Source organism: Schistocerca cancellata, chromosome 2 (assembly GCF_023864275.1).
Source record: "Schistocerca cancellata isolate TAMUIC-IGC-003103 chromosome 2, iqSchCanc2.1, whole genome shotgun sequence".
Taxonomy (NCBI): Eukaryota; Metazoa; Arthropoda; class Insecta; order Orthoptera; family Acrididae; genus Schistocerca; species Schistocerca cancellata.
The window spans coordinates 477,439,627-477,451,750 of record NC_064627.1 but is presented as its reverse complement, the minus strand read 5'-3'; the positions used below and the strand labels follow the sequence as shown (position 1 = coordinate 477,451,750).

Sequence of the window (12,124 nt, the reverse complement as noted above, 5' to 3'; positions counted from 1 at the left end):
AAATAAAATCATGGTTGTACTGCAGTTGAAAACGTTTTAAGTAATAAATTGGTATTACTTATCTAAATACCTGGTAATTTCTAGCATTGCACACATTTCACGACCATTTGTAACTAACTATCACTCTACGATTTTTTTATCATTAGCTTTTTAGAATATTCACCAAGGCCACAGAGGGCACAAATTCAAAAGTTCCGCTATGAGTAAGTAGGGAAAAAAAACCACGCTACACGGCAACAACTCTATAGCCAACAAGATTTTAATGACTTCCACAATACATATCCAAATTAGGCCTACACACACTAAACATAAAAATTCATGGCTAATCTTTGTTTTGATGATGATGGTTTGTAGGGCGCTCAACACCGTGGTCATCAGCGCCCGTACATGTTCAAAATCTTTCCATTTCCCGTATCGGTACGTCTCGAATGATTATGATATGATGAGGACAACCAAACACCCAGTCCCCGGGCGAAGAAAATCCCCAAGCCGGCCGGGAATCGAACGCGGGACCCCGTGATCCAGAGGCAGCAAAGCTGGCCACTAGATTAATCTTTGTTTTGTCGCATCTCGATGGTGCTCAACGTTTACGCTGCCATAGACTTCAGTTCCACATCCAATGAACTCCACAGTACAACATTAATGAACACGAAATATTACATGACTTCGTGGGGATAAAAGGAGGCAACACACAGTCTCACGGTTTGCCGAATCGGGTCGAATTGTGGCTTTTGCAACTGTTAGCTGTTTGGTTGCGGATATTTCTTTCTTTCGTTTTTCCAATTATTTACTGACGCACGAATGTTTTGTAAACGTCACCATTTAATTTCCAGTCGATTCGCGCCGAACGTTTTCATTGGGTGATGGTAACTTGTTCTGATTGGTTGAGTGCACTGTTGCGACTTATCTTTGGTCGAGGAAATATGCGCACGTGTTTTCATAGGACAGTTAACTTGTCACTGCGATGGTGGGGGAACAATATATTGCTGATATTTGGAGTGTATTTGTTGTGCACAAAGAAAACTATTATTCTAATAATTAAGGGAAAAGTAACGACAGTTAGCACTATATGACATTTTCAATCAATGCGTCAGTAAAAATAATTCGAAGCAGAAACACGTGTACCGTTGACGTCTAGGGGAAGTCGACAGATGACAATTGTGGGTATTTGTGTTCGTCGATTAGCCCAGGTTGTGTTTGATGACAAATTCTGTTGAGTGCTCGTGAGATCGCTTGTAACCAATATAAGAAAGGTAAGACTTGGCATACAAGAGCAGGCGATAAAACAATACTTGGAGAAAGGTATATGAAGTCGGAAGTATGTTTATGGGAACGTGATACTGGAGGCTGGGTAAATGTTAGCTATGGATATTGCGGTCGTAATTCTGTTCTCCGTTCTTATGGTGACGAACTTGTGTGCCGGAGTTACTGAAGAAGATGAAGGCGTGAAGTATGCAAACAAATGTGAAGGTTAGTAGGAATAGGCGATACGGGAATAAAACTGGTCAAGTTTCCACATGATTTAAATTAATTCTAGAGATAAATTCATGCAATATTTATTTACAGAATCTCAACATTACCACTGGTGCTACTAGTAATTGAATAAATTAACTTCAGTTTTTTTAATTACTAAATTTTATATAATATATCTTGTACGGTGTATAAATATTTCTCTTTCATTTGTAAACGCTACGTTTTAAGTCCAATATCACCTTGCATATAATCATCAGGCTTTATTAATAAGTTTATGAATTTCGAAACTGATCAGCTTAATTGGTGTAAAGTCTCCCCGCTTTAAGGAATTGTTTTGTCAAATCAGAGTGCGAGCCAGTACTTGTGGAAGTAGTACTGTGGGAGTAATGCTTCTGCCACAGGAACACAATTATACAGCAGTTACATAGCAGGTAAAACAACAAGCACCTGATACATATCCTGCTGATGGATGCTAAAAATTTAACTTACTGGTGTACACAACAAACAGAAATTATTATGGGTAAACCTTTTAACAGAACAAGTGATATTTTGGAGAAACATGCTATGGTCATAGATTACTCAAATTAGAGTAAAGTAACGATTAAGAGGAAAAATAGAACGTGGAAGTTAGATAAAGAGATTAACTTAATTTTCGATTATAATACGTGAAGGAAACATGCACAGATACCCAGATTTGCACTGAATAGAAGGTAACTAACATTAGCTACAAAACCAGTTAAATCACACACACACACACACACACACACACACGGGCACCATCAAACAAAACCAATTCATTACTCTGCATCATAATGTCATCCACACGCCACAACACCCTAATGTCATGGCTAGGTAGAGCTAGAGATACCTGCTTCAAAGCAAAATGAAATGAAACAATGGTTGTCGCCTGAAGGTTAAGCAACAAATTTTGGGAACTTTTTTATTTACACATTTGTGTGTACTGTTTGCACACTTTTACTTGGCCCTTCTGTGATTGTTTTGTGAGCTGAATTCATGCGTCTCCGGATTGTTTATACTTGCACCATCCTTAGGTATGTAACAGTATTTGTACCCTAACAATAAACTAATGTTGTGAATATAGTGATGATCAGTGTGTGGCGTTGTGCATAGTGATTGTTAATATTATTTCCAAAATAAGCAAATAGGCTGTACCTGGCCCTTCTCGTGACTCGCCATAAACTCTCTTGCCACTTTTGCTGTGATGTAATCCTTTACGTGTTTGTTTCTTTTACACGCTGTAAGTTGGCTGCTATGGGAAAAAGAGGCAAGGCTTGTCTCGGCAGCCAATCTACTACGCATCGATTGGTAGCTCATGCTGCCAGTGGTCTTCACTCATGGGCCAAGTAAAAATGTGCGATCACCTGACTTCCAATCAAAACATTTAAACATTTTTAAGAATGTTACTGAGCAGGTGCAATGCAATGGAGGGCCTCTAAGATGAAAGCATATAATTATAACCAGAAACTAGGTGGGATTTTATTAAAATATGTTATAAATATATTTCTCTCTTTCTGATGTTTAATTGTCTGGAAATGTTTCAGTATGCAAAGTTCTTGCAGTAGAACTAGAATCTCGACTTGAAGAAACGGGAAAAAAGCGTGATGTCCTGGAGATAGGATATTCTCTAGATGATGTGAAACCAAAGAAGAAGTACAAATATGAAAAATCGTAAGTGAAGTTTTCCCCCTTACATACTAGTGATGTTCAAAATCTAATGCAGATTTGAATGTTCCATACTGTACATTATTTTTCGGTATCCTACATGGTTTCAATAATGGTTACGTAGTACAGCTTACTTGCAAAAAGAAAACACACAAACACACACCCACAGTAAATGTTTATATTGTTATGTCAAGCAATATGCCTCTTCCTCATAAGAATATTATTTCATTGGAAGTCTTGTGAATTCTGATCTGTTAGCTAATTAGTTGTGCATTCATCCATAATTCTTTTGTAAAGTGGTCTCACACTTGTCATTGTAATTGATAAAGGAAACAGTTATTAAAAATACTAATTTATGCATACAGTAAGATTATCTTCTCAGAAAAAGTTTTAACATTGTTCATATGTATCATACCACTCCACTGGTCACTATGCCCCCCCCCCCCCCCCCCCTCCAAACACACGCACAGATGGGTACACTATGGCTGAACCTTGCATGCTGTTGAATTATTCGTATTGTCCCTGTGGCCCATCGGAAAAACCTGTCAGCACCTTACCACTATGAATGAGAGATTGAGCTCAACAGAATTGATAAAGGTTAGGATTGTCCTTCACTTGTCCTGGGAATAAGATTTTACACTAAGGATCATTAAACTGACAGTTTACTGTAGAATTACAGTTGTTTTATGTTAAGGAATGATAGGGTGTTACTGTTTGTATCTCTGGCGTCTAAATAATCCTTGTCTTTGTAGCATGAATTAGTCAAAATTTGTGTTTTAACAGACTTTTTAAACATTTGGGTTTTAGTTGTCTCTTCAAACTTCTTGGACAGTTCATTACAAAAATTTATTTCATAGTTGAAAATGCTGTTTTGTGATTTTTCGTTACTTACCATCAGTGGTAAATGTAAGTTAATGCTGGCTCTTATTGTTCCATGATTGTGAACGCTGCTGTCTGTGACATAATTACTGATGTTCTTCATATGTACAGCAGGTTGGTAGACGTACTCATTTGGTGCAGTTAGAATCCCCAGCAGCTGAAACAGATCTTTACAGGAAGCCTGATTGCTATTTATAGCTATTATTCTAGTAGCTTTTTTTTGTGTAGTCTGAAGACCGTACATGTTTCACGTATGGGAACACAAAAATTGATTCCATAGCTAAAAATGGAACACACATGGGAATAGTCTCTGACCATAAGGCATTGTGTGTTAAACACTGATGACAAAGGTGTCAAGACAGTAGCATGCTGATAACATTTTCTTTGCTGGTTAAAATGCACTTTTGGTGTCAGCGGTTCTTCTGCTGTGTGCTGCTGTTTTCAGTTTCTTTCTGTTGGTTGTGGCCAATTATGTGATAGTATACAGTAGCCAGTAAGAATCTCAGAATCTAATGGAGTGATTCCGTTGAAGATACGAATTGATTACTTTTGTTTACACCATGGATAGTATGATATTGATTATTATTAATCTGGCTGTTGTGGTTCATAAAGTTAATTACAGATTGTCACTGGAGGAAAACTGGCTCTGGTAACATACTGATGACTAGAGGAAAACTTTCTGTGATGGTGGACTAATCATTTACCATAGCCCAATGATCATTTCAGAAACTTTGTGGATTATTTTTGAAGTGTCCCAATTTCTGAGGTTGCAGCTACACTGGAATCTAAGAATCAAGTTTGAATATTATAGAATATGAGAACGAAGTCTTTTCCGATGGCACTGATATGTAAATCATTGTCGATTTTCTTGCCGCATCAATTCAGACTAAAATCTCGAGCTTTTGATGATAGCCTCCATTATCATTGTCAGGCGCAGCTGACTGTCTTCACTGCTGCTGTGGTGGCCTTATATAGCCCGTGGATGGCCTCTGATTGGTTGGCTTGTAATAGGTCGCCTGTTACATACTGCTGTCACAGACAGTGTGAATGTCTGTGCTGATGGTGCCACTGCTTCTGTGGGATTGTAAACATTTCAAGGAACATCTCTGGTGCTTCTCTCCATCAAACACTTGTTCCCATACACTGCTTGGATAATATCAGCTACCACGGTAGTTCTTCTTGCTCATTCTTTTTTCAGCAGCTTCCTTACAAATAGAATCCCAGTATGTGGAGGCATGGGACAAATTTTTTTTCATCAAACAGTATTTTATGTTTGTTAGTGAGGCTGTGCTCCACAATCACTGATTTCTGTAGTTCTGTTTTTAATGTGCCATTGGTGTTCTGCACAGTGGTCAGAAACGGTACGCATGGTCTGTCCTATATAACTGCTTCCATACTCACAGGGGATGTGATAAATTCCAGGGACCCTGAGGCTGAGACTGTCCTTAACAGGGTGCATTGTCTTAATTGTCTAAGGACGACGAAAAATCGCTCTTATACCCCGTTTACCCAGGACTCTTCCTATTTTACTGGATATAGTGCCAAAAAAAGGAAGAACTGCGATCTGTGGTTAATTCTGTGAGAGTGCAGCATTTTGATATTTCCTTTTTATGGAGAACGCTGCCTTCATATCACATGCACCGTAGCCATCCTTTTGGAACATGTACTTCAGATGGTTAATTTCGGACTTCAAGTGTCCCTCCTCAGAAACAGTTTTAGCTCTATATACCAACGTGTTGAATACGGCTCTCTTTTGAACAGTATGATGGAAACTCTGTGCATTAAGATATAAATCAGTATGCTTTGGCTTACATTACACAGAGTGGCAGAGACGCCCGTCCATCTGGATGTTCAGATGTATGCTGTTCATGTTTTTGATAAATTGTTAGATAGCTTCCGTGCCGTGTGGTCAGACCATAAAGTATCGTCAGCAAAACGATAAAACAAGGCTAGATGGAGGGGAGCCGAATTTAATGCACTTTCTTCACATTTCTCCATAAAAGAGGTAGCCAGTGATGGAGACAACGGAGAGCCCATCGCCATACCATCTGTCATTTCATAAAATTTACTACCATACAAGATATAGGTGGTCATCATCACAGGCCAGAGCAACTTTATAGTTTCAGGAGGAAAAAGTTCTGCCAGCATTTTCAGTGTCCTCTGCAGGAACTTTTATGAACAGGCTGACTAAAATGTGATTTGGACCAGCTCTAAGCTGTTTGATTTTGTCAATGAACATCTGGGAGTTTTTGATGTGATGTTCACAACGGCCGACTATAGGAGTCGTCAACTTTGTTAGATGTTTAGGCAGTTTGTAGGTACGAGAACCAATTGCACTGACAGTAGGTCTCAAGGGAACATTATCCTTGTGGATCTTCGGTAGTTCGTACAACCTGGGAGGTCTAAAATCTCGGACTCTCAGATTTTTTGTAACATCATCTGGTAGACCGGAACTCTCCAGTAGCTCTGTAGTTTATCTGCTGTATGTCAGAGTTGGGTTCCATTGAAGACATTTGTACTAACTACCCTGCAGTAGTGACCACATTTTGCTATGATATTTGATTTTATTAAGAATGGCGGTGGCATTTTCTTTGTCAGCTGGTAATACAAGAAGATCTTCGTCTCTCCTAAGTAAACGCAACCCCTCTCTCTCCTCTCTACTGATATTAGATTTGGGAGTCTTAGCTGAGGCTAAAAAGCAACTGGTAATAAGTCTTGCTTTGTCGGTGTCATCCTGCATAAGATGCTGTACCGCCTGTTCTACTCCACTGATAAGATCCACAGTGGGTATAGTACCTGGTGTAGGAGCAAAATTCAAACCTTTATTAAGGGCCGAGATGGCTCCTTCTTTTTCTTGTTCTTGTTCTTTAATTGTGAATTCACCTGTTCTTGGGCAGCATGTACTAGGCATTAATTTGAAGGTAGTTTTCACCATTGTTGCAGAAGTTATTTTATTAAGGCACACCTTTGACAAAATTAATCATTTCTTCAGGGAACTTCGCCTGATAGAGTCTCTGGAAGGCATATGTGACAAAATTCTTGAGTATAACATCCACAAGGAGAGGGGTGACAGTACCAGATTTGCAAAAGGAATGAGCCAGACATTCCAGACACTTCATGGTTTGGTGTAAGTACTACCAAAATTTATCAATTGTAACTTTATCCATTACATGTTAAAATAATTAAGTTGTAGGATAGTCCATATCAATTCAGGCAGGCTAGGAAAAAATCTTACCTTCGTAGTCTCAGATGTTATTGAATGTAGCATATGTTGAAATGAAATGAAGGAACACACATGTTTTTGTTTTCTTCAAAAAAAATTCTGCTCAGAGATACAGCCCTCCAAAGAAGACACTGCGCATACCATTTTGAAGATGCGAATTTTGGAAAAAATTAAAATGCTTTGTCTCTGAAAAATATATATAATTTGAAAGATAATGGTTTTATGATTACAAACAAATCCTCCATTTGGACTTATTTGTCAAAGTTCTTTTACTATAGCATTCTGAAATTTTTTTATAATTTATGGAAAAAACTTTTAAAAACTGCTAATCCATAAAATTTTGAATTTTTTTTCCTGTTGATTAGTATCTGAAAAGGAGAGCTTCCACTTTCAGGTTGAACAGGTTTTATAAACAATTGAAATTTTTGCCATGCATAGAACCTGTTTTGTTACCAAATTATCACATAACAGGCTCATAAAAATCGAAACCTAGCCTTATTCAACAATATTATAGTTTTGAAAGATGAGTAAGAGACTCAGTTTTCAAGCATTTTAAATGGTTCCAAAATGTATATGAAAGGTCCAAAGAGTTAAATGTTTCAATTCATTCACCTTCTGTGCACTTTGTTATGCACTTGCAATCTTCAAAACATTGCGAACAGGAAGTGAACACTGATGGTGTTGTTGCTGTCCTTCAGCTAGAAACCTATATCTAGCAGCCGGTCCATGTGGTAGCATAAAGTTCACTATAATTTTGTTTAACTCATAACTGGTGTCTATAATCTCTGCAATCCACCATTCACAGTCACACACACACACACACACACACACACACACACACACCACGAACATCCCTCTTCTCAGGTTGTGAATCTGAATGTTATCCTGCTGTTTTGGTGTGTTGGCTGAAAGAACAAAATTTCTTCTTTCTTGATCTTTAAAGTGCGTGCAATATGAGTTCGCCCATCACTTTGACTCCAAAAATGTGTCTTCTGAATTCCTTTCACAGAAGTAGTTTGTTTGGATCATTCTTTTTTCTGCTCACTGAATTCTTGGATTTCCTTTTGTCTAAAAAAAATGAGGGCTGTGGATGTACAAGATTTCACGACTCTTGTAAAATCCTCGGCATTCTGAATGTCGGCTGTATCTGGTCTGGAAAGATTATGATTTGTAGCATGGTGCTTCAGCAGGCCTCCTACACCATCACAAGGCCCCTTCACATGACCAGTAGCACTGTATACCCAGTCAGTTGGCACAAGCGACTTACTCGGCTGGTAACGATTTTTAAAATGACTAGGAGCACAATCAGAAATAATGATGATCTGCTCTGCCCCTGTTTGCAGTTGAAGAATTTTGCCCACTGCTAGCAAAGCATATGCTAAGTGATGTCCTGTGTCATCACTTATAACTGCAACACTTGTGGTCTTGTTTTGAAAATATGTCACTCCTGTAAAAATTGAAACCTGGTCATTGCTCCAATAATACCCTTGTACTTCTTGTGGGAGAATTACAGACCAGTTCTCAGCAAAATCACAGTGAAGCACTAAACATAATTCTTCAGCCTGTACACACCCTTTCACTTTTGCAATTTCTTCAGATGCTGGGGTGTTACTGCTTCCACAGACCATTTATCAAGTTCATCAATGAAACTATCAAAGGCAACAGTTTTCTTTATTAGTTTCTTTCCCCACATGTTGCATATGTAATTTCTGCAGAGCTATCTGCTACGTCTTCCAGACAAAGTATCTGTGAAGACAGCCCTCCCTTTCCAGGGTAGTCACCTCATTCTTGAAACAAACAAGTCTCTCGCTTTACGTCACAGACTACTAATGACTTCACATGCCCAACCAAGATGTTATGTGCTCCAGTAAATTCTTCAAGTTACCACACGAAGTTCAAAATTTGTGCAGTACACATGTAAACAGACATTTCTAGGTTGGTGAGGAACTACCCACTTACGTTGTAGTGCATAAAATCTTGATCTTCCATTATGTAAAGTTGTTCTTATAAATTCCAAAAGTTTCTTTAATACTGCGAGTCGTGTACCTCTTCACTTTCACAACTTTTTGACCTTCAACGGTTATGGTTATAGTGACTTTTTTGCCAGCACTCTGGTGAGAATAGTCCCATTTATCTTCCAGATAAAATGACTGCACTATCTGAACTTGAGCTGTTTCTACAGGATGACAATAATAGGGATCTGATCTTCCAAAGACTCCTTTTACAGACCTCACATTTCTTGATTTGTCTACCATGTACTTTGGTACTGATGGAATGTAGTTCAAAATTGTTTTCTTTGAAAATGTCTCTGTTTTCTTATCTCACTGATATAATAGTTAAAACTTGCATCTTTTCACTGTAGGATGCACAATATTCAATGCCTAAATTGATATTTGTGAAAAATTCCTGGCTAGAAGTGCAGGAGTGCTTTGGTTCATTGTCTTCTGAAGATGGAATTTCTGTTTTGAAGAGTGTGGTCAATTTTGCTGTAGTGTGTTCATTCATAGCTTTAGTAATTTCTCTGCACTTTCTTGATGCATAGAGCTTATGGCTCGATTTCACTGACCATCTTAATAGTAGTAACATCTAGGTTTACCTTTGTAGTTGACTGATTGAGAGTATTTAATTCTTCCTCTGTTGATGGTGTTATTCTGTCAAAACATTAAGAACACAAAAAGTCGTCACTTTGAAACAGTCTTTAAATGAGAGCACTTAGTCCCAACCTGAACGAAGTCTGTTTTTTGTTTGTCTTATTATCACTCTTTTATGGATATGCAAATAGTCAGCACACTTCACTCTCCTGTGGCCCCAGTCAGAAGGCATTTCAGACAGCCCTTTTCACAAAACACACTGCAACTGTGTCAATTGTCAGATTCCTATTGAAAACACAGAACTCACTGGATGGTCTCAGATTTCTTAGAAGCATTGAACAATTACAATACAGAAACTTGCAATGAACAACCGTGACAGAGAACTACAACAGAGTGTAAGAAGTAACCTGCAACAAAGAAAGTGAAAAGAAGTAACTTGCAACAAAGAAAGTGAAAAGAAGTAACTTGCAACAAAGAAAGTGAAAAGAAGTAACTGCAACAAAGACAATAGAAATACACACTGTAACCAAGAAATAAGTGAGAAACAACTTAAGTGAAGACATACATTACCATTGAAAGTTAAACTTTAAAACAAAACCTGTCCAACTTAAAAGTGGAAGCTCTCCCTTACAGAGAATATAGTACTACATGGTACTAATACACAGAAAAAATATTTAACTTTTCTGGATAGGCATGTTTGAAAAATAATTTTTTTTCTGTAAATTATAAAAAAAAATTTCAAAAAGCGACATTAAAAGAACTTTGGCAGATATGTCCAAACAGAGGATACCACTGTAATCTTAAAGCAATTATCTTTCAAATAAAAAAACTGTAACAAAATATCTAGAACTGTTACAGAGATGCAGCATTTTAAAAAAAATTTCCGAAATTTGCACCGTCAGAATGGTGTTCGCAGTGTCATCTGTGGCGGCCTGTAGATCGGGGCAGGAAGTTTTTTGGAGAATACAAAAAAAATTGTGTTTCTTACCTACTCCTGCATTTTAACATATGGTAAATTCAATAACATCAAAGATTATGAACGTAACCCCCCTGCCTGAAGTGATATGGGTTATGCCTGTATATTAAACAGTATGGAATAACAACAATATTATGAAAAGGGTGGAGTACTTCTCACCATATAGAGGAGACATTGACTCCCAGACAGGCACAACAAAAAGACAGCCATACAGTTAAGCTCACAGCCAAAAGGTCTTCTTTTGATATAGAAAAAAAAAACACACACACACACAAGACGATGATGAATGGCTCCAGCCACCGAGTCTGGCAACAGCAGCCAAGACAGTGATCATGATTGCGTGAATTCTGCTTATGTGAATGCTGAAAGCTTGAGTGTAAAGCAGTCTTTTCATTGCGCCTATCTACGACTCAGTATCTTGTCCTTCTCATAATATTATGTTGTATATTTATATATATGAGTTTTTATATAAGTTGGAATATGAAGTCGCAAAATCCAGTGCACAGATATGAGCTCACATTTAAAGCAGCCTTCCAACATCATTAGCATCAAATGAAATCTAAAAGAAAAGACACATTGCTGTACCTTTAACTGATCATATTGTAAAAATACTATTTGAAACACCCAAAATAACATATCATGGTTAGTAATAACAAGTGAAACAGTACAAAATAAAGATTGATTGAAAACACTGAATTTTCGTATATTTCATTTTCATTAAAAATTCATTAACTTTCATTTGTTCTTCATAAACTACCCTGTTGCTATCTGCCACTAAACCCTGATTTTTTAGAGACTCAAACTCCGATGTGTAAAACAGCATCATACTTCTGATTATTTTACAAATGAATTGATGTGTTAAATATTAGACACTAAGTATGTAAGTGAGAAAAAGTTTCAAATAATGTATAACGTTTCTTGGAAGGCACTAAGCGATCTTGTTATCAAGCACTGGATGAGTATAGTGGGGGTAATTTGTGCTCCAATTGAAGGATCTCAATGTTTATGATGTCATATCTTCTCAACTATATTTCATACAGTGATACAATACATCCAATGGTGTATTTAGATAATGTCTGTAAAATGTATTGTGAATATACACTACTGGCCATTAAAATTGCTACACCACGAAGATGACGTGCTACAGACTTGAAATTTAACTGACAGGAAGAAGATGCTGTGATATGCAAATGATTAGCTTTTCAGAGCATTCACATAAGGTTGGCACCAGTGGCGACACCTACAACGTGCTGACACGAGGAAAGTTCCCAACCGATTTCTCATACACAAACAGCAGTT

General features: G+C 37.6%; 1 protein-coding gene across 1 annotated transcript in view; it reads left to right on the top strand.

Annotated features, from left to right (window-relative positions):
- Positions 1-923: 923 nt before the first annotated feature.
- Positions 924-12,124, top strand: part of LOC126161999 (protein canopy 4) — a 37,231-nt gene continuing 26,030 nt past the window's right edge. The window contains exons 1-3 of the mRNA XM_049918206.1: positions 924-1,470; positions 3,036-3,162; positions 7,028-7,162. Of these exons, the coding sequence (XP_049774163.1) occupies positions 1,356-1,470; positions 3,036-3,162; positions 7,028-7,162 (377 nt within the window). The 5' untranslated portion in view covers positions 924-1,355. The remainder of the gene's footprint in view (positions 1,471-3,035; positions 3,163-7,027; positions 7,163-12,124) is intronic.